The sequence below is a fragment of the Tiliqua scincoides genome, chromosome 1, assembly GCF_035046505.1.
Source record: "Tiliqua scincoides isolate rTilSci1 chromosome 1, rTilSci1.hap2, whole genome shotgun sequence".
Classification (NCBI taxonomy): domain Eukaryota; kingdom Metazoa; phylum Chordata; class Lepidosauria; order Squamata; family Scincidae; genus Tiliqua; species Tiliqua scincoides.
In genome coordinates, this window is record NC_089821.1 from 20417577 (window position 1) to 20441216 (window position 23640).

General features: G+C 42.1%; 1 protein-coding gene across 1 annotated transcript in view; it reads left to right on the forward strand.

The window, feature by feature from the left end:
* The window catches only part of DCAF5 (DDB1 and CUL4 associated factor 5), a 54777-nt gene extending 33794 nt beyond the window's left edge, over window positions 1-20983 (forward strand). The window contains exons 6-9 of the mRNA XM_066631500.1: window positions 4931-5144; window positions 10829-10895; window positions 12860-12987; window positions 18206-20983. Of these exons, the coding sequence (XP_066487597.1) occupies window positions 4931-5144; window positions 10829-10895; window positions 12860-12987; window positions 18206-19984 (2188 nt within the window). The 3' untranslated portion in view covers window positions 19985-20983. The remainder of the gene's footprint in view (window positions 1-4930; window positions 5145-10828; window positions 10896-12859; window positions 12988-18205) is intronic.
* Window positions 20984-23640: the final 2657 nt, after the last annotated feature.

Genomic DNA, 23640 nt, shown 5'->3' on the forward strand with positions numbered 1-23640 from the left:
AACATCTCATTGGCACTCAGAACAAACAGTCTCATAGGTCAATTTGGAGTTAAGCAAATCCACTTTTTGTTCCACAAGGCAGTTGTGTTTTCATTTTCTGGTTAATTGGCCATAACTTTTGATAGAATGCAGATATTCCAGTGCAGTTGTTTGATTGCACTCTGCATTAAATTACCTTTCTAATGATATATAATATGATGGTATTATTCATACCAAGATTTTCACAATTTTGGTCACTAGTGTCAAGCTCAGCTTGTTATCCTCCTAAAGCTTGATGCCTGGTGCAACTGCTACCGCCTGCACTCCCTTTGCTACGCCACTGGTGCTAGCCACACCTATTCACTAGACCAGCGATTTTCAACCTTTTTCATCTCATGGCACACTTACAAGGCACTAAAATTGTCACGGCACACCATCAGGTTTTTGACACTTGACAAGGCATACCAAGCTGCCAGTGGGGCTCACTTCCCCATTGGCCCTACTAATAATCTTCCCCCAAATTCCTGTGGCACGCTGTGGACCACTCACGGCACACCAGTGTGCCATGGCACAGTGGTTGAAAATGACTGCTCTAGACTGATAGTCTCTCTCTCTCTGTATTTCAGGGAGAGTAGTGCCAACAGAGTATATACACATGGTGCTCCATTAAGGCAATAGCATAGTTGCTTAGGATACTGTGTTCTAACCTCTGCACCACAATATCAGGGGGATGGAACAGTGGTGAGAAATGGGTGCAAAATTATTATCCAGACTGTGCATAGAAGCCTGCCCTCCCCAGGTAGAATGTAAGCAAGGACAAATCATGGACTACAGTGTAGGCTACTCCCTTTTCTTACACCATTACCCTAAGCAACTATGCTATTGTCTCAGTGGGGCACCACTGTGTATGCCCTCCATTGGCACCACTCTCCCTGAAACACCAAGTGTATATATGTATAAATCCAGAGAATAGGTGATTGCAGAGAATAGGAGAATTGCTGATGCCAATAGAGATCCTGTAGGTAGGAGTTTGGAAATATTTTCCTTTTGATAAATGCAGGTTTGTAGAGTTATTGTTATGAAGCTTCTCTGCCACTAGATGGTGTCCACAAATGCACATGAAGCTGATTCAGGCCTTCATCTTTGCAAGTGATCTTTAATGAAAGTTGCCTGCATAGAACTAAATTGTTGTCCCTTGTATGTTAATGAATGTTACCATTTATTTTACAAACGTGAGCTCCCCTCTTAAGGGTACAAGACTGCCTTCTAGAAAGGCTGACCCTAAAAGTTTATGCTACTTAAGCTTGATGTATCTTGAGGTTCATTGCTTGCTGTAAGAGACATAAACTTCTGGATGGTTTTAAGCTGCATGATGATTAGTCTTTGCTGTTTTCAGCTATCTTGGGAGCACCTTGTGATTGGGCTAGCTAGAGTCTAGCTATTCCATGGTCAGTTGTTTTCTTAAAGCTGGCAAACAATACTCCCTCCTAGAGACCTGTTATCTACTAAGTGTCACCACATAAGTATATCAGGTGCTTGAAAGCTTTCTAAATTGAAAGTCTGCCTAAAGCATGGGTGGGGGGGGGGGGACGACTTATGCTTTTTCACAGTCAGCTATGTTTGCCACTGCAGGGAGAATCCAAGCTTCCCCACACCAGGAAAAAAGCACCAGCTCTTGTAAGCAGGCACATCTACATTCACTCTTGGGGGGGGGGGGTGTAAACTGCCCTGTATGGCAAGCCAACCTAGAATAAGGTCCATAGGCCGGCTGCTGTTCCCATCCTGTCTGTGGCCCCCTGGGGAAGTATCAAATGCTGATGAAGGGACTACAACTTGGCTGCTTCTCTGTCCCTGTAGTCTTGGGAGCAATCTGAGATCACCTTTCACCAACTACCCTAATGAAGTATGTATAACCCCCAATGCTTTTTGAAAGTCCTGCATTGCAGGCTCAGGTTTTGTGCTCCTGCCCTGCAACATGCTTTTCTTTCTCTTCTCACCCACCCCAGTGCTTTCTTGTTCAACCCGACCTCATGAAAAGTTTTGTGCTTTCAAGCTTCTTTGCCTCTATGTCGTATTAGAGAGAGAGAGAGAGAGAGAGAGAGAATTTCAAGAAAGCTATACTTGCTGCCAAGCTACACTTCCACATAAGCCCTTAATGAACCCTTAAAAATCCTGAGAATTTGTGGCTTTACAAATGGGCTAGTCAGTAGTGTGTTGTGCATGCTCTCTTTGAGGTGTTGCAGGCATTAAGTCATCTTCCTTGTAAGGTCATTTTTCTTTTAGTTTATACTGTAAACAGCAGTGCTGGCAACTCCCCACTGTTTCCTGTCTGCCCTTCCTTTCCTCAGCCCTCAATAGGCTGTAATTTCCTAAAGCCATTGGCTAGCATACAGCTTACATGGCTACTTTTGTCTCTTATCAAGATACTTAACTTCATCAATTCCATTAATGCAGCTGTGGTGACTTCTTAAACACTCAGTGTCCCTCTTCCCCCCCCCCCACTTGTTGGTAGTTAGGTTTTTTTTTTCTCCTGTGGCCTTGGATGAACCATCCATTCAGATGACAAACTTACCAGAAGTACAACTTTTTTATATTTATCTGAAAAAGACACTATTTTAACTTTTTAACTATTTTAACTATTTTTCCTGAAAAGGAGACCATTAGCTAATGGCTACTAGTCGTTTTCTCTCTTTTAAAGCCTCCCAGCTACTAGTAGAAACTTATTGAAGCTAACAAGGTTGTTCTTCAGAGCAAGGAACATTTCATCCTAGGACAGGTTTCTCATTGTTTCTCATCCACCATACCATTTTGCATAGTCCACCTATTGGAAGTACCACTGAAAGTAACTGGTGATGACATCATTGCTAGTTACTTCTGGGTTGCAAGTCAGATGTGATGTGACAAACACCAGTGAGAGGCTCATGGTGATCAGGAGGGCTTTTTTGAGCTCAGAAGCTATGCTTTGGAGCTCTTCCCACTGAGCCAAGCCTCCTACCACTGTTGGTTGCATTGCAGTGTCCAGGGGTCCCGCATGTACCACCAGGCACCACCTCAAATACCACCAGTGGTACTCATACCACTGGTTGAGGAAAACCTAGCCTAGGACAAAAAAATGTGAATCTTTGTGTAGATTGTATTGCAGGATTATACTATATTATTGTGTTCTTTTTACACATGTGGGAAGTTACATTGCAGTCTTTCAGGGTTCATGTATCTTGCATCAGGTACTCCCTGCATAGGGGGAAGTATGATAACTAATGCAGCCTTAACATTTAAGAAGCTACCGTGTCATGAATAACTGTCCTGCCTCCCAATGTACATGACTTGAAGTGGAGCAAAAGGGACTCGTGACATTTAGCATCAGTAATCCAATTGGTGCTCTAGAAAAGAAATGCCATTCTTGGTCAGGGGTTTTAGCTTTCCAATAGAGCCTAAGTAAGTAGGTTTATCATCAGTTGGCAACTATGATTTTCAATCAAATGCAGATGGTATAGAAATAAGGGGGAAAATTGTTAACAAGCTTGGAACATAAGAAAAGAGGGGGTGCAAGGCACTAAGTTTTGCAGGGAGCCTCACTGTGGCATGAAGGCAGCCCCTCCCCCTCAGAGCCATTCTGGGCAGTGGGAGCAAAATGGAGGCAAATGCAGAGGCAAACAGAGGAAACTTGCCTCAGTTTTGCTCCCACTGCCTGGAATGGCTCTGAGGGGGAGGGGCTGCTTGCATGCCATGGTGAGGCTCCCTGCAAAACTTAGTGCCTTGCACTCCTTCTAGGTATGCAATTTGACCTGCCAACATCAGCAGGTGAAGCTTTTCATGGTGTCATGACACACTGTTGCCTGCTGGTATCTGCAGACCAAGCTGCTGCTAAAAGGTGATAATCCAACATGATAAAGGAGTAACCAAGAGATTGGTAGCCAAAGACAAATACCTAGCAAACAACATAGACTGGGGCATATTGAGTCTCTGTTTTGTTCCTGGAAAAATTGTGTGAAAAGACTGAGGGGAGGTTTAAAAGGATAGAGCACTGATTCTCAACCTTTTTATCTCATGGCACACTGACCAGTCACTAAAATGGTCAAGGCACACCATCAGGTTTTTGATAATTGACAAGGCACACCCATGCTGCCAGTGGGGGCTCACATCTTCCAGTAGCCCTATTAATAAATGACCTTCCCCCAAATTCCTGTGGCACACCTGTGGACCACTTACAGCACACCAGTGTGCCACAGCACAGTGGTTGAAAATGGCTGGGATAGAGGGAGGTGGTTAGCAATGTCCAAATGACAATGAAGAAGGAAATTCTCCTGGCTTCTCAACTGCAAACATTTCATCCTTGGAAGAATTGCAGATTCTTTACTCTCAAAGAGCAGTTCCTGATAGGTGAGAAAGTTGTGGCTTTTGTAGGTCAGTTTCCTCCAAACAGAATTCTGAGTGACTTTTCATGTATAATTGTATTGCATCCACTGTTACTGTTAACATGGAATACCTTGCCCTAACTTGATCTTTCACATATTCAAGTAATGTCTAAGGCACCCACAGATAATTTGGGGGGGGGGATAAGAAATAATGGGTAGTAATGAAGGCTGGAAAAATGACATGCACTCCCAAGAGCCCATTGCTTTTGATACACCAAGTGGGCAAACTGTGAATGTCTTTCCCACAATAAATTGTTAGTCTCTGATGTTCTGTAAGCATCTTGGAACCTACTTCCAATGGAACATGAAGAGAATTAGACTCCAAAAGATGTCTTATATAATCACATACAAATTCCACTGTATGATGTCAGACTGTAATAGACAGAACTTTACAAATAGAGAACTGTGGCTCATGGAACAGATTCTCCCCCCATCTTTATTGCTGCCATGTAGTGAAATGAGGAGGGTAGATAAATGCTTCTTAGTAGCCAAATTGTGGCAGTCCATCTGATTCTTTTTGGTTTCCTGTTTCCTAGTTCCTTGCTTCGGTATGGTGGGAATCTATCGCTTCAGAGTGCTATGAGCGTGCGGTTCAACAGCAATGGAACCCAGTTGCTTGCTCTCAGACGTCGGCTGCCACCAGTCCTTTATGACATCCACTCCCGCCTTCCTGTCTTCCAGTTTGACAACCAGGGTTACTTTAATTCCTGTACCATGAAAAGCTGTTGTTTTGCAGGTGACCGTGATCAGGTAAGTCAATCAATTGGCATGGATTGTCAAGGTTCTAACTCTGTAGAAACAGACACTTCAAGAGTATTTAATACATGGCATTAAAACATAGGATTGATGAACCAGTATGGACTCTCACTTCTCTTTTATGGCAAGTTAATATTTTCCAACATTGAGGGAGTTGGCCTACCCATCTGTACAACTGGCCAAGCCTGGGAGGGTGGAGATATAGTGACTGGCTTAGGGTGAGCTTCAGGTCCAATTAGGATTTCTTTGCTCCTAGTCCAGCATTGTATCCATTACAAACTGTGGGGCTGTGGCCACAACATCATGACCCAAGTTCTGGTTGGTTGAGAAACTGACAAGGCAGGGGTAGGCTATCCACATCATGCTGGGGGGGGGGGCACTGCTGCCCAATTGCCATTGTAGCCACAGAGGCTTCAGTGTCTGGTAAAGTGAATTTTTTTAGGTGGGTCCCATTGCTAAAAAGTTTGAGAACCACTGCACTACACACTGGCATGACCTACAGACCCAGCTAATGTAGGAGGCAAAAGGCATGCTAGGATCCCGAACCAAGCTGTGAGGGTTCTTGTTAAGCAGCTCCTTGAGGTCTTCACCATGTAGCAAACTGGTTTCTGGGTGTGCAGCTGCAGTTTTTATTTTGCTGTCAATTATAATAAAGCTCCAGATCTTTGGCAGCAAAATCCACTGGTCCAGTGGCAAAGCTAAGGGGATGCAGGGAGTAGCAATTAATATGGGAGTAGCCTGAGGTGAGGTAACAGAGGAAGTGGGCATAGAGTTGCTGGGGATTTAAGGCACATTTCCCCCATTTTCACTTTTTTAAAAGCTCAGGTGTGATGTCACTTCCGGGGCATCATTTTTAGCTTGCACCAAGTTACACTGTCATTAGCTACACCACTGCATTGGTCATTGTCTTTTTAAAGCAAGGATTAATGTATGCCCTATGAATAAAATAAACACACACAAATTATCTTGACTCTATGGCATGTCCTCAGACATTACATCACCACTCAGCCTCCTTTGTTGACATTACACTTGTATAGGAGAGCTTCAGGAATGCAGGAGTCATTAGGCTGCTCTGGTAACACTCCTAGCAAAACTTCCAGTTTCCTTATGATGAGTTCTGCACGCTGAGAGACCAATTGCAAATGACATGTGTTATGTCTGTCAGCACAATTGTCCTGTAAGAAGCAGTGCCTCAGCCCAAAATTCTTTACACTATGTCTTTGTAAGCCGGAGACCTTGTAGCTAAGAACTGCCTCTCCACCCCCCCCACCCCGTCAGCCTTGCAAACAGTCTGAGTAGTCACAAAGCTCTCGTACTCTTGCACCAGTAGAAATCGTGCGCAAGAAAGTATGTTCTTGTGCTTGGTGAGGGAACTCTTTAAAAAAATTAGTCTAAAAAGATGAGAACTTGATTCTCCTCACTTGTCAAGCTCTGTCACCAGTTCTGTTCTCTAGCTTGTCTTACACAGTTAAATAGGTCTGTGTTCTAATTGGTATCCCATTTGCAAGCTTATGGGATTTTAAAATGTGGAAACAGTTTAATGGGAAAACTGAGGGATCAATCAACTGGTCCAACTTTTTAAAAAGCATTTTCTGGTAATCTTTGCGAATGCCATTTGAAGGCCAATTCTGTGTGTCTTGTGGAATTAAGGGTCTAGAAATATATTCTTCAGTCTTTCCTGTCACTGAGCTGCTGACTCAGAGCTAAAACATTTTATTCTATGTTTGGGGGGGGGGGGGCAACAGTGGCTGTTACCAGACATCTTTAATTGGAAGAATACATAAACATGGTCATGAATAATCAATACAGGTATAGGCATACTGTACTGTTCAAATGCTAAAGATCAGGATTATTCCTCAGTGTTTAAAGTCTGAAGAGTAATTGAAGGAGATCCAGGAGAATTAATCAGAACACTGGACAAGCTAGATGTGTGTGTGAACATGAGTGTTCTGCACTGGAATCACCTCCCTAGAAACAGCCATGGGAATGATAGGTTAACTCTTTTCTCATCACAAACCATTGCCCAGAAATGTTTGTTTCCTTGGCAGTTTTGGGGACCAATCACTGTGTTGGAGGGTGGAAGTGATCTTCAGCAGGAAGCTAGTGTAAGGAGGGGGAAATAGTTAACTTACCGATATGCCACACCCCCACACATTTCCCAGAGAGGCATTTCCAATGTGGAGCATGCCTCTGCTCCATTTGTTTGAATGCACCTCTAATTTTGGTCCTAGTGCATGAAATTCCTGCACATTTTAAAGTAATAAAGCACTACTATGTACTCTTTATAATCCTTACAACAGTCCTATAGGCATCCGTGAAGTAGTTCATACTTCACTTCTGTTGCCCCTCACTGGCCCGCAAAAGTCCTAATCAGATTGGTGCTCTTGCAATGTAATAGAAGCCAGTTACTTCTAAATAAACACTAAACTACTTATCTTTGGACCTGAAAAAAGGACATGTGAATCTGTTCTTCTATAACTTCTGGCCACCATACAAGTTGTTTAGGGTAGCATCTTAGTTTTGGGAAAGTCTTGCTATTCTTTAAGTCTTGTTTAATTTGAAATGTAATTATCAGAGTTCTGCAGAAGAGTTTACAGATTTGGGAAGGTTTTAAAATGGATTCTGTCCTCTGACCTTAGCCTTTGTAAAACATCTTCGAATAGGTTTGAACTTTTAAATTTGCACTCCTGACAGTAGTTTTGGCTGAAGACAGTTTAAGAATATCTACCCTAAGTAACACTTACATAAAAAGAAGCAGAAAAATATGGACCAACAAATGGGTTGGCTTTCATTTCCTTTTTAATATGTTGCATCAGCAAAACTCGAGCAAATATTTAAAACTGCAAGATGGTGAGTTTTCCAGCTCAGAGCAGTTAAAATGAATTGATTCCTGAAGGTGGCAGAATTCCAGAATGTGCAAAAGCCACTGGTGGAAGACCTCAGTAACCAGTTCAATCATATTTCAGCTTGCTTACATTGCTTATAGTATTTTCCTTTGGGGGGGGGGGTGTTGGGAGGGAGGAAGAACAAAGAGGAATATGCCAAGAGGCATCCTTGCCAGCAGCCTAAGGATGGTTCATTCTAAACACACTGAGGCATGTTTAGAGTTCTGGGATTGATGATCAGTGAAGCAGCAACTACTAACCACTCCTGGGAATTTTCTTCCTTCTAAGGCAACCTTCTGAATCAGCACCTTGTCATTGGGAAGCTTTTTCCTCCCCCCTCCGAGACGTTCCCAACTAGTCACAGATGGAGGATGACTTGTGTATTTGCTCATGAAATGCCTTCTGATGTGTTTAAAAACTGTTAGTCTTGTGTTTGAACACAAGATTGTTTCATGTTTGGGGATGCTGATGAGAGCAGGAAATCATGGTGTTTTGTCAGCACTAGATGTAGTTTTTATCTGCTGCTTTAGGCCGCACCTCTTGTAAGCCATTCTTCTTTTATCTGGCCTGATCTGCCTCTTCAACACAAGCGATAAATGGCATTTTTTATACCCCAGTTTCCTCTATCCATACACATTGTTCTATAAGACCTGCATCTCTGGCACTCTTTATTATCCTAAAAATCAGCTGACTGAAATGAGATCTTAGGCATTTCTTTCCTAAGACAAACTTGGTTAAGAAATCTTGTGGAAACACATGGTCAAAGTGTGTGTGACAGAAGTTCACCTTGTGTTCAAGCATGTTGGGCTATTCTTAGGCAGCTTTGCAGTGCCTTGGAATGTGCAGGTTATTTCATAATTCATTTCTTTCATGTAGAAAAATAATTACATGTTTGTACATTAGGATCACTCCTGCCCTCATACAAACTTCACTATCTTAGATGCTATTTAAAGTGAAATGTAATGCAGGACCCCTTTGTTGAACTTGATAGGTCTGCTGCAGTTTGGCAAAGTATGATAAAATCCACGCTTTTCAGTGTTTCTGCATTTCTCTGCAAGTCTCTGCATTTGGCTTGCAAGGTTAAGAACCTAAGAGGCCTACTGGATCAGGGTAAAAGCCTTCCAAGTCCAACCCCCTGTTTCCCACAGTGGCCCACCACTCTTAAGAAACTCACCATCAGAGGAGAGAGAGAGAGAGAGAGAGAGAGATCATGTCTTTCTCCCACCATTGCTGCCCTGCAACTAACAATCAAAGGCAAGCACAGTCTCATTGCAATAAAAGCCAGCACATCCAAGCTGTGAAAAGCAAGTCTTGGAGTCAGTTCTGGGTTCTGCCTATTGGTTAACCCGTTTTTGCCTGGCCCACAGGTGTACACATTTGGTCCCTGTTGCGTATCTGCAGCGTTGGGCAGAAATGGGTGTAATTGCAAGGGGCAGCATTATGAGGCTGTAGGAAAGCATAAAGAGGAAAACTACAAAGAGAGGCAAACTCTCTGTATTAAGAGGGGGAATATTCTGTGGCTATGTTGGACCTCGTGTCCAATCTGCAAAGGAAGGATAACACTATGAATTAATGGTAAAAGCAAGGTTGTTTTTTCAACCTTTAGTAAGGTGGCTTTATTTTTGTTTGTCAAGGAGGGTTATTAGCCTGAGTGTTTAAATTTTTTTACTCTACCTAGGTTAGGTACTACTGTCTATGAAATAAAAACCAGAAGCCGGTCAAAATCTGAAACAAATTGCATGTTGCTACTGAAAAGGGTCAAAACTGACTGAACTTCCTTTTTTCTCTTCTCCCATTCCCACCTCATTATTTGTGTTTGTTACAAAAATAAAGAATGCAGGTTGGCAGAAGATGGAAATATACTGAATATAGTGAAATTTTAATTCTCTTTAAAAAAATTTCTTGGTGTTCTCTGTAAATCTTGGTTACCAGAGATCTGAAGCTTTTTCTATATCAACTGCAAATAAAATTTCCTAGTATCCTAGCGTTCTCTGTAAAGATGGCATTGAATCCTGAAGCATAACTCTTGGACAGCAAAATTTCTTGGGCAGGTCCCAATCCTAGAATGGAAAAAAATAATGGTGTGGCTCTCGAAATAGAAGAATAGGGAATGACCCATGTGCACTCACCATCAGAGGAGAGAGTACTGCAATGAATAATATAGGAAGTTATGTTGTAGGTCTTAGATACAGTTTGTGGCATGCAGAGAAGGAAGAGGGAGACTAGTTAGCATCTGAGATTGGGGTAAGTGTAGGATGCCTTTAACTTGTACAGTGTAAGCCTAATTTCAATGTACAGTAGTAGTGTATGTGTTTAGTAAATTAACATAGATCACACAGTGGCCACAATAGCACCGATTGCCAAGGAGGAGACAGAAGAGGTTATTTCATGATCATTTTGTTTTTATTACTGTATTTTTAGTTTTAATATCTGCTGTAAGCAGCTCTGATGGCTCCTGTGGGAGTAGTAATCTTAATACTATATAGTGAATTAATTTAAATTAAGGCACCAACCTGACAGAAGCAGATCAAGGTTATAATCCATCTTCATACATGTATATAGTACTGTAGCCTTTTGAATTTTGTAGTAGCTACTCTTAAAATAAAGTTTATCCCTAGTGTTTGATGAAATGTCTTATTTTTGGTGTTTTTATTGCTAGCATAGTGGGAGGCTAAGAACCAGGGAGTACCATAAATGTATATCCTGCATCACTTAAGTTGAACTCTTCCTAACTGAAGTGCAGAGGTCTGCCTGAGTCATAATTTCGAGTAACTTTTTTTTTTAACTTCACAGTACATCTTGTCTGGTTCTGATGACTTCAATTTATACATGTGGAGAATTCCTCCTGATCCAGAAGCCGGTGAGTATTCAGGTGGAGCTTGGCATGGATTTCTAGCAAAAAGAAAAGCTGCCTTTTGTAATATTAGCAGCTTGAAAGCCAAACCGCCCATTACATGGGAGATCCATTATTTAATCTCCTAATTATTTCATGAAATGTAGCCATGGAACTACTTGCATGGGAGGAGGGAAGAGATCTACCTGTATGTGTGACCTGTCTGTAACTTTCCTCGGAAAAATCATGTTTTTCCCTTGCTCTGGTTTGTTTGCGTGCTTGCATAATCCACAAACTTGCTTCTAGCACTCTGGATTTGATAGTCAGAGTGTTTGAACTTATTTTCTGGGATTGGCATGGACTATTGATGCTCAGGGATCTGTTTGCTTGTTTGGTTTTGTTTGTTTTAAACTTAACTTGGAATATATAGTGCTGTGTGTGTGTTTCCCATGCTTTAAACTGGGGCAACTGACTGCTCATCAAGATTGGAATTGTTGTCAGAATGTTTGTCATGCTGAACAAAACACTTTTCCCATTTTAGAAACTGGTGGTGTTAGTATTAATTTGAAAAATGAGAGTTTATGACAACTTATAAATTGGAAAGTCTGAATTTAGGAGTTCATTAAGAAGCAAAAACTCTATGCTCTGTTCCAAAATGCCTTAAATTTCTACCTCATAACCATTCTATGCCATTATGAACTCATTGCATCAATTTCCAGGAAACAATTGACTAATTTTTCTGCAGTCTTTTTTTCCCCCCATTTACACTGGCTTCAAGGAACATTCTCGGCATGCAAGAACACATAGGCGTTCATAAAACGATGTGCTTATTGTATATTACCAAACAGTTATGGTGATAGTGCTAAGTCCTGTGCTAATACGGACCTGAAGAGATAGCAGTATTTAAGTAGGACTTTAGGGGTACATGAGGTCTTGGTGCTACATTACAGAACACAGTACAATACAGAACACTGCAAGACTGCTTACTGGGGCCAGGGATTGTGGCCATGTCAAGCTCCTATTACACCATCTACACTGGCTCTGTGTACATTTCCAGGTGCTGGTGATGACCACTGGTCCTAGATTGCTAAGAGCATTAAATATGTATGAACAGACAGAACCTTTCAAGTATCTGCCTGTCCAGAAAGAATATCCTGGGAGGTCCTGTCTCAGTTGGAAATCTGTTTAGGTGGTAACCCATGATAGGGCTTTTTTATTATTATAGTGCCCAGCCTTTGGAATTTCTCCCAGTGGAAGTTAGATCTGCCACGTTCCTGCTAGTTTTTTTGGAGGGGTTCAAGGCACTCTTGTTTGACCTAGCCTTTCATTGATTGGGTTTTGATAGTTATGTTTTCTGGCTCTGCAGCACAGTTGAGTGCTCTTTGTTTTGTGTTTGGTTGATTAGTTTCATTTGTTTGTTGTACCTAGATCTAATTTTGTTTTTATTGGAATAACCAACTATCTGTTTCATGTGGCTGCCTTGGTGTGACTGAAGTTTTATGCATGGAGAATGTGGTTTGTTGAATTGTAAGGGAAGTATTGAATATGAGAGGATTGACTTAACTGACCCAATAGTGGATAAGGTGTCCCTCATTAGTGCTAACATAACTGATATATTGGAGTGAATGGAAGCCCAGCTGCTCTGAACAGCAGTCAATGGTAAGAAATACTGTATTGCACAGCAATCTTCGTTTAAACAAAACTAGCAAGAACTAAATTGCCACTGTAAAATCCTGAGATGAACTTCTTGTGCTCATAATCTTGGCTCTGTTTCTGACAAAGGATTTCATGGAGTTCATGGGGTATATTACTGACTCGGGAAGAAGAGGGGGAAGAACCAGTGTGCTTTTGCAATCCTCTTCAGAGTGCTGGAAGTGTTTGCTGACCAACCTTCCCTGGGTCTGTTGGTCTCTTAAAAAAAACACAACTTCATTTTCTTCCTTGTGCTAACATGTGAAGCATATTTCATAAGCTCTTTTCTTGTTTTCCAGGTGGGATTGGCAGAGTGGTCAATGGTGCCTTTATGGTATTGAAAGGTCATCGATCCATTGTAAATCAGGTTCGATTTAATCCCCACACCTACATGATTTGCTCCTCAGGTGTGGAAAAGATTATTAAGGTGAGCTATCGGCAGTCTCTTTTCTGGCTTGTCTTAAAGTTAACTTTAAAAGACTTCCCTTACTCAGACGTTTCCTTACTCATTCTCTGTTACGCATGTTCCTAAACCTGCTGAAAATCCTGGCAACCAAATCCTGTTGGTTGCCAAGTTGTGCTCGTGCTCTTCGTGAAAGCAATTTTAGGATGTTCCAATAAATTGAGAGTGTGCGCAACTGGGGATGGTGCTCTGAGTAGCATATAGCAGCTTGTTCTGAATATAATTGGAAAAAGCCAAAGGTGGTTCAGCCCAGACACAGTTGTCCCAATGCAAGTCTAGCCTGGAGCCATTGCCATCACAGTAGATTGCTGATACTGAATTGAGTTTGAGTGGTGAGACAGCCATGTATGTATACCTAAAGAAATACACATGCCGAGCAGATGTTAACCCATTTCTCTCCAGCCCACAGGTGTAGACATTTGATCCCTGTTGTGTATATGCGACATTGGGCAGAAATGGCAGCAGCAAAAACTAATTCTAACCCAATTCCAAGTCCAGCCATTTACTGAAGAGCTTTGTAGATGTCTTGAAGCACATGACAGTCACCTAATTTGTTCTTAACACCTGAGTTGATTTACAGATCGACAGTGTAAACAGAACCCTGTCAGAGAATGTGTTTGTGTCACTTTTCAGTTTGGGCCAAAACCCTGGAGATGTCCATCTGCAGAACTTCTCTTCCCATCAACCAGCAATCCCCACTAGCAGTCTTTCTAGCCCTTCTGATGTGCTAATGCTTTCTCCTCCAGTCATCTGTGTATAAAAAAGAAATATCTGTGACAGCACCTCAAGTATAGGTTTCAGACAGAGCAAGTCATACACCACTGAAACATCTTGCTTTTTGTTTCCAGAAGTCAGCCTAGGTGTATTTCTAGCAGTTGCTGCCAAAGGGGGAGAGGGCTTAATTCATGCAGTCTAAAGCCTCTTGGAAACTTTTTGGCTGTAGTGACCATTTATCCTCTTGAATCTTCCTCCATGGCTATACTTGTATATTGGATTAACTACAGTATAAGTATCCCCTCTTTTGCATCTTGATTTCTGATTCAGTTAGAATCAGAAACTTTCAAAAACTGTACAACTTGTAAGAACAGTTGCTGGAGTGCTTCTGGAAAGGAGAATTTCTGTTGGTTCCTTGTGTGTGTATATCTGATGGAACATACCCATATTTCCTAGCTCACAAACTTGAAAACTAATTGAGAGAGAAATGCATCTTCCGTGTGGACCTATATTTTTAGAACACCAGTTTCTTTATAAATTGGTCTGATGCACATACTTCAGCATTCAAATTCATACACATGATCAAGTGTAGACAAGGATAGTATGCCCTTTCCAGCTCTTTCCACGTGTTAAGGTCTGTGGGTTCTTCACTATGTTTACTTACACTTACAGAAACTTGAGAGCATTCTCTGTGGTGGCTCTATGGTCATAGTGCTCTCTCCTTATGTAGCTCCATCTGGTTATACCTTTCTGTACCACTGTAAAGAAGGCATCCCAAACTTGAATAGGAAAGCATTAGATGGTAAATCTGGCAATTGCTGGACTTTTTCTGCTTTCATTGTGTTGAGGAAGTTTAACTTTTGAACTATAAACTTGGCAAGACTTGATGGTAGAGGGCAAAAAAGAAAAGGATTGTATGTGGAGGTCCGCCTTTGCAATGAGGTTTGTGGCAAGCATGAAGCAACAAGGTGTTTCTTGTTCAAGGTGTTCAAGAGGACAGAATGGTGAACCAAGGGAGAGGGCCATAGATAAGCTTTTTAGGTAGGCAGCTGTTGAGAAGTGGAAGAAGAAGGTGATGCTGTAGGCCAGGGGTCTCCAAACTTTTTGGCCAGAGGGCCACATCAGATGTCTGGCACGGTGTTGAGGGAAAAAATTTAAATATAAAATTTATATAAATTAGAGATGGAACTTAGGTGAGTGAATAAATGAATGAATGGGCTCATTCATTCAACCTCTCTGGCCCCCAGAACACCCTCCAAACACTATCAGCACTGTTCTGGTCATGTTCAACAAAGTGGGCCAGGAGCTTTCAGGGGACAAGAGGCTGGCCACAGGCCAGATAGAGACTCGCCATGGGCCACATCTGGCCCCCTGGCCAGGGTTTGGAGACCCCTGCTGTAGTTGAATGATGATAGCCGGAGGGCAGTGTTGAACTGAGCATGGTATTGGTGGCAGTGGCAGCTTGTCAAAAACTGTGGGAGGAAAAAGTAGTGAGGTTTTACTTGTTTAAAATTTTAATGAAAATGAGAAATGCTCTACTATGCAGGAGATGGAAGTTCTCTTCACCCTTGTTTCTATGGAGATAGCCATAGAGACGGGACTATTTTTCTCTCTTTTTTACAGGATAATCCTGTAGAATAGATGTTTTCTTATACCCACTCACACCAAGATCACTCTTGCTGCTTTAGTCTCTTTGAACAATACACAGAATATGCTCCATTAGGATTTGCTCTGAGAGTCTCAAAACACTGTCTTGCTTCGGGCACATGGTGTTGTTCCCCTTTGTAGAGTTTGTGCACCAGTGCAACTCTTGGAGGCAGAGATGACTCCAGCTGCATCTTCAGAAAGGCCAGGCTCCCCATAGCCTTGCCAAGGACAGAAGCAAAAAGAGATCCTATTGTTTCACCACTATTTTAATGTCTTTGACTGACTAATTTTGGATTTTAGACCTCTCTTGAGACCCTCCAGTTTGTCTTTTGCTTAGCAGGAGAAAGGGAAGAGAAGAACTTCAAGTCCCTGCAGCTCTCTGGTTTTCTGGGTTATTGGCTACTTCAAAAAGGTTTGGCAAGCTAGACAAGAAAAAGGGAATGACTATACTTTTTGGGTTCCCCTCCTCCCTAGAGGAAGGGAGAGGGACTAGGCCTTTCATAAAGAATGAGAAAAGAAGGGGCTTGTGGTTTAAAATGGGGAAGGAATCAACATGCACACAATTGGCAACAGGCAGAATACATATATGTGTGCACACCCACAAAAAACCCCTTTTTTAAAAAAAAAAAATGCTCACCCTTTGCTGCCTCTTCCAAGCTGGCCTGATAATTCCAACCAGGAGGAGTGGAGATAGTGGTGGGATAACAGTGGCAACTTCCTCCAGTTCAATTGCCACAATGTTTGGTGATAGTGGCTGGTCCCTTGAGATCCCATCTCCCCATTTTGAAAGCGGGGTGTGCTTTGCCATTTTCCTTCCTGCCAGCTTTGGTGCTTTTTATAAACAACATCAAAGTGATGACTAAGACATAGGCAAGGTGAGGCAGCAGTGGAGGATGGACACAGGGTGCCACCTGTACCCACCTGCCCCACAAGACAGCTGTCACTGGGTCAGCCCTGGTGTGCACCATAGCCACCAGCCTTAACTTTGAACAAGGGCTTCATACATGCATAGAGCTGTTTCTGTCCTTCTCAGAACCTTGGTCTACAGATAACCCAAGAACCAACCAGGGCTGGAGGAGGTGGCAAGATGCCAGTGAATAGGGTTTTTCATCAGTTGTTTAAAAGACTGTAGTTTGATTTGAACGAGAATGAATGTGAGCTGCTAACCTCACCACTGAGCCCTGTGCCAATTGGCTTCTACACACATCTGTGCTACTAGGGGATCAATTGTGCCTTTTGTGCCCACTTTCCTATATAGGCACCTCCTCATTTTACTCAGGGGCTATGTTTTTGAGAAGATACACATGTCTCAAAACCACGTACATTTTTTTTAATTGTGTTATTCCAAAAACTAGTGTTGTAAATTAAATTTTGTTATAAATTAAGCAAGTACATTCTTCCAAAGATGTCTAAATCAAAAATATGTAAAACTAGAGGCTCCTGTACTAATTTAATCTAATATTAAAACTCCCACGATTAAATTTTTACTTGATGACAATCCTACCCCAAATATATTAAGACTGAAATCCTATACACCCTTGCCTGAGAGTAAATCCCACTGAACTTGCTGGAGCTTATCTTTAAGTAGATGTGCGTAGGATTGTGTGTAAGAGAACCTTGGTAGAACTGAGAAATCTTCCACAAAATACATTGGAGTATGTGACTGGAAATATCATGTGTTGCTGTCTAGTTCCTATCCTGTCAACAGAATGGCTAGAGGGATGTTCTTTTCCCTCTGACACAACACTAGAACCAGGAGACGTTCACTAAAATTGAGAGTCAGGAGAGTCAGAACAGGCAAAAGCAAACATTTCTTTACCCAGCGTGCAATTAGTCTGTGGAACTCCTTGCCACAGGATGTGGTGATGGCATCTGATTTCTGAAGGAAATCTGGAAGGGACAGATTTCTGGAGGAAAAGTCCATGACAGGCTACAAGCCATGATGGGTATATAAAGTCTGAGATTAGCTTGTTGCTCATCGTGAGGGCCAGGTAGGAATTTTTTTCTGTCATCCAAATTGGCCATGGATGGCAGTTTCTCATCCACCCCAGACTGGCGGGGGAGGGAAGGTATGTTCCATAGGTTTCATGCAATTAAAAATTGGTCACTTTCTTTAATAAAGTAGCATGAGTTAAACCCAAGTGCAATTTGGTGTCTTCTTTGGGGGCTGTGAGGGTAAATAGAATGTCAGGTGCAGGGGAGTGGCAGCGAGATGCAAGTATCTTGTGGTCTTGTGTGCTCCCTGAGGCATCAGGTGGGCCACTGTGACATACAGGAAACTGGACTAGATGGTCCCTTGGCCTGATCCAGCAGGGCTCTTCTTACGTTCTCCTGCTACCATTTCTTAACTCCAATAACAGTGGAGTGTAGAGAAGCCAGTCACACATTGCAGCCCTATTCTTCGATTTTTGGCGTACAGTGTAGAAATATTCGTAATTGCTGAGAAGGTGAAATATCTAATTTGATGGAACGCTACAACACATCTCTAGTACCTCCTAGTTTCCTAGGAAACAAGTGCCTTCATTAGTGCCCAGAGTTTTATACAGAGTGCAACTGAGCATTCTTATCATGATCCCCCCCCCACTCCACACTGAATAAACACCTGTTGCATAAAAATAGAGCTCTTCAATCTGGTGTTGGCTTGAAACTGAGGGAATTTGAGTTGTAAATACAGATAGGAAAGATCTTGCATGAAAAACTGACTTTTAAGTCCAACCATATCAATTATTGCAAAGAAATTGTTTCCTTTCATTTTAAAATAACAGCAATATTGTGTGTGGATGATACCTAAAAGCAACACTTTTTCTCTCTCTCTCTGCAGATCTGGAGTCCTTACAGGCAGCCAGGCTGCACAGGAGATCTGGATGGTAAAATTGAAGATGATTCACGTTGTCTGTACACGCATGAAGAGTATATTAGTCTTGTACTGAACAGCGGCAGTGGTCTGTCCCATGATTATGCCAATCAGTCGGTCCAGGAGGATCCACGAATGATGGCCTTTTTTGACTCCTTGGTCCGCCGAGAGATTGAAGGTTGGAGTTCTGACTCGGACAGTGACCTCAGCGAGAGCACCATCTTGCAGCTCCATGCTGGTGTAAGTGAACGCTCCGGTTATAGCGAATCGGAGTCCTCCACCTCTCTGCGTCACTCCCCATCTCACATGACAGAAGAATCTGATGAAACTGCCTATAACTTGGGGACATCAAGATCTACTGAATCCCCACCAGCGAGAGAAGCTGTGGCTTCCCGGCAGCAGCGGTTGTCCACGCTTAGGTGGTACCAAGACAAACGTTTCATGGCCCTATCTAATGAGTCTGACTCTGATGAAAATACCTGCGAGACTGAGCTAGACAATGATCTTTTCCCCAGGCCAAGGTCCCCAGGCCCTGAAGAGAATGATTCTAGCAGCTCCAGTAGCAGCAGCAGCAGTTCAGACGATGATGAGGAACTGAATGAGCGGCGGACCTCAACACGGCAGCGCAATGCACTGAGACGCAGACAGAAATCGCAGAAGGAAGAAAGGACTAGTACAAATACAGAGAACATGAGTACCTACCTAGGTGAAGATATCTATGATTACCCCCAGATCAAAGTGGACGACCTCTCCCCTTCCCCAGCATCATCACCAGAAAGGAGTACTGCGAGTACAGAGGTTCATAAAGAAAAGGTCCATCCTTGCTCAGAGAGCGAATTGGTAGATAGGAAGATCTACAAAGCTTTCAGGTGGCTTCATTATTCTTATATGTCATATACAGCTAATAAAGATGGTGAATCCTCACGTGGAGTTGGAGAAGCTGACGGGAGACCTGGAACTAGCAGAAAAACTCAAGGTGGTCCAGAGACTTCTGCTGAAAACCATAACAAAGACACCTTCAAGGAACAAAGTGCAACAGAAAACTTTAGAAACAGTCAAGATAATGAATGTGAAAATCAGCGACCGTTGGAGGACCAGGAAAGTCTAGTCCAAGATCCTGGGAGCAGCGGGTCTGTAGAGCATTCTTTTGAGGCAAAGAAACTCAATGGAAAAGCCATTTGCAAGGATCTAATTAGTTGCACTGAAGAGCCCTGCAACCCGTCTCCAGGATTTGTGGAACAGAAAAACAGTCAGAACTGTCAGCCAGCATCCAGCCACAGTGTCCTGGCTGTTCCCAAGGATTCATTTTCGACTACTGCCAATTGCAGTGGATCTGGGAATTATTCTAAAAACCCAACAGATCTCAGTGAGGAAAGGAACACTGACAATTCCTGTGCAAACCACATTAACGGGCACTTGCACCCTCGCTCTTCTCACCTTAATAACGGACAGAGTTTTGGAGAGCAGGAGCTGGTGGTCCCAGGAAGACAATTGCACTTAAATGCTGACAACGGCAGCCTTGTGCAGACCTGCACGTCCTTGCACAGGGAATGCTGCCTGTCCGCCACAGACTGCGCCAGCCACAGTGTGAACATGAAAGAGGATGTTGCTGAGTTACATCCCGCAGATGGCGATGGCTCGCCAATTCATGGACGACAGAAAAGGCACAGAGCAGAGTTTGAAGACACAGATTCGGAGAAGTCTTCCTCAGAAAAGAAGCTAAAAACGCACGCAGCCTGGGTCTGAAAGGCTGCCTTTCCAGTTCTCCATTCCATTCTTCAGTGGGTCTATTTTAAATTGCCAGGGGCGATGTTGTATAAAAATCTAATCACCTCCTTGAAAACGAGACTGAGTAGAGTGTACCCTTACAAGGTTCTGTTCCAGTAAATTCTTATTCAGACAGTTGACTTATTCTTGTGACGTGTGTTGTTTGTTCAGCTAGCTGCCCAAGTGTGGCTATTGTAAATTTTTATTCTTCTGAAAAGAATTATTTGCATGTTGATACTGTGGGTTTTATAGTCTCATTGAGTTGAGTGATAGGCAAATTGACATCTCTGACGGATGCTTTTGAAGTGTATTTTCCATAAAGGAAAACCAGAGTAAATTGGATGCAGCCTTTTAAGACCCCGTCCTCCTGCTTCGAAAGTCTTAAAGAAGTATGACTCTCTAGTGGTTCAAAAATTCCTCCTGTTTTATCTAATATGGACAAACCTTCTGTAGCAGTTTGTACAAAGTAACTCAATTGCTAACTTGACGTGCAGAGGGTGGTTTTTGGTTGATCTCAAAACTGTCAGGGTAATGTCCAAAATGACCTTGCCTTTTCTTCTAAAATTAACACTTAGCCATATTTATCATTGGATTGAGATGTTGACTTTACTCCAGTTGAAAGTCATTAGCAGTATAGTCCTGGAGCTGAGCTGGGACTTCCCACTGGTTCATTTGCTGTTCCTGGGCTGTGACCTGATTACAAAATAACTTGTGGTAAAGCTACAACCTTTGTACCCACATGATTTTGGTGACCCAGTCAGGAAAGGTAAATGGTTAGTTTAAAACCGAAGAGGGGAAAGATGCATAATGATGTAACTAACTGAGCACGAATTGAAATTGCGACTGGATTCTTTTTTCTTTGTTTCATTTTTTAAAAAAATAACTGATCTTATTTGGAACAATAGGCTGACTTTAGAGACCCTGGTTTTACAGTCCTGCACTACATACAGAAAGTGCAGATTGATGTATGATTTCCAATTAAACAAATATTTTTGTGTGTATGGGCTATCTTGTTTTTTGTAGTAAACCTTCAAGTTGGTTTATTTAAGACTGCTGTCTATTGATGGGATGGGAGATAACTTATGGTCCAGCATCGAAGCTGGTAAATTACAGGCATACCTCTAATGAGACTTCTTTTACCACTGATTTGTTATAGCACTCTTCATCCAAAGCCTAACATGTTTGACAACCATTCCAACTAATGGGGGCAGTGCTTTCTGGGCCGATCAACCACATCTTGAATAGCTCTGTTTCATGCAACATGTTACTTTGAGGAACTTATCCCTTGCCCTGTCTGACTTATTATCTTTTTGAACACCAGGTAAACACTTGTTTAAGGTATGTTCACATGTTGTTTGCTGAGGACTTTAAATTATGGTGGCTGGCTCAACCGTCCTCAATACTGCCTTTTCTCCAAGGTGTTTATGATTTGCAATTTAATTTTGGTTGCTAGCCCCCATCACTCCTCCAAAAATGGCTATCTTAAAAGTAGTTATTTACTGCCATGTTCCTTAGCACCAGAAAAAGGCCTTCAGTTGTTCTTGTGGTGTAGTGTAGTACCTTTTAAAAGTTGGACTTCAAAATGAATATTACTGTACATGCGCCATGTTTAGGGGAGAACTTTCCTCATCTTTGTAAATGTTTAACCACTTATAAAGGGGAGCTGAGTATGAGAGGATTTGTTTTTATGCGTGGGTGATTTTCTTCCCCAAGCCTGTCTAGAAACCAAAAAGAATCAACCAAGTTTTTAAGCCATTTCTGCCCAACATTGCATATATGCAACAGGAATCAAATGTGTACACCTAATACTATAGGTTAATTGGCAGAAATAGGTTAATTGGAGGAGAAAGCATTACTTTTGTGCTATGCAGCCCAATCCCATGCCCATTTAGTCAGAAGAAATGCCACTGAAGTGAATGGGATTTTGTCTCCTATATAAGTGCGTAGGATTAAGTCTTAGCATAGTATGATATTTACCAGTGTTTCTCAAACTGTGGGTCGGGACCTACTAAGTGAGTTGTGAGCTGATTTCAGGTGGGTTCCCATTCATTTCAATATATTAGACTTGATGCTATCATGGCATGTGACTGCATTGAGGAAATAGTACAGATCTGTACTTTTAAACAGACTACTCCGTAAATGCTTTTAACTGCTAGTAAATGGGACTTACTCCTGGATAAGTGTGGGTAGGATTGATAAAAATTTTCCTGCTTGATGATGGTCATGGCATCACTTCTGGTGGGTCCTGATAGATTCTCATTCTAAAAAGTGGGTCCCGGTGCTAAAAGTTTGAGAACCACTGACAATTATGGTGTTTATGGAAGTACAATGAACATGAGGTACCAACTAAAAAACATACACTGAAGGAAGGTGCTAAAGACTATGGCAGTGGTATGTTGGTTCTGATGTGTCTTAAGTCTTCTCTTGGAATTTGGATCTATCAGGCTTAGACCATCTCTTGCTACTTAGGCTGCATGCATATTTAGGATCTTCTAATGCTGCAGGTTTGACACGTTAAAGCTGAACTGGAAAGAGTGGGAAATGTGCCACGCTGTGCAATAGTATGTCTTCATGTATATCGTGTGCTAATGTACTGACACCAAAGACAAGACAAATTTTGCTTGTTAAAAGGATGGATATGCTTGTGCTGAACCTATCAACTGATGCTTATGTCTCCACACAAGGCAGATTTCTTTTCACAAATACAGATCTTGGTCTGCTGGCCACTTTTGCATTTTGCAGCCGTTCAGTTGTGTTTCCATAGCCCTGATTTTTCTTGCTTACAGCTATACAGTACAGTGGGGAAGGCAAAGACATTCTTCATTGAAGTAAAGATTTCAGAAGACTTGTTCAAACATGAGAATGGAGGTGAGGGAGAAAATATACTCCCCAAATTTTGAAGGGCACAGGACAGAGAAGATGTGACCAGGGTAGTGTGTGTGCGTGTGTGCGTGTGTGTGTGTGTGTGTGTGTGTGTGTGTGTGTGTTTTCTCTGCTTAAAAATGGTCTAGTGATAAGTATGTAAAGAGTGTCTTGAGGGGAAAACTTCTCATCCTGAAAATCTTAAAATGGCAGCTATTGACTTTGCAATGTGGGAATATTATACCATAGCATAGCTGGTGATCAAATCTCTGGTCAATGAAATTTTATAAGAACATCCTCTTGTATCTGATCTCCTAACTCCTAGCTGTGCAGTTTCAAACGAAATTGTTCTGTGAAATTGTAGCCTTGCTTGCGAAGCTTCAAGCTAAAAATCTTCTTTGACCTCTTTAAGGCCACTTTTTAGAAATTGCTCTCTACAAGAGCATCCATTGGCATGCTTCTATCTGAAACTGGTAGGGGTACTTGGGAGCCACCAGACCAACCAGACAGCAAGAATTCTTCCTGAGAACTCTATTAGATTGCCTATCTTGCAGTTTTATGAGGACTCGTAGTGGACTGCCAAATTTTGTCAAGAAATCTGTAGAAATTGAATGGTAGTAAATTTTGAAGGTGTATGTCCCTAATATCCAAATGCTGCAACCAGAGCAAAAATTAATCTTTGTCATTCCTAATGTGAACATCATTGTACAGGCCTTGCCTCATTATCCATGGGGTTCTGTTCCAAAACCCTTGGTGAATAAAAAAAATCAGTG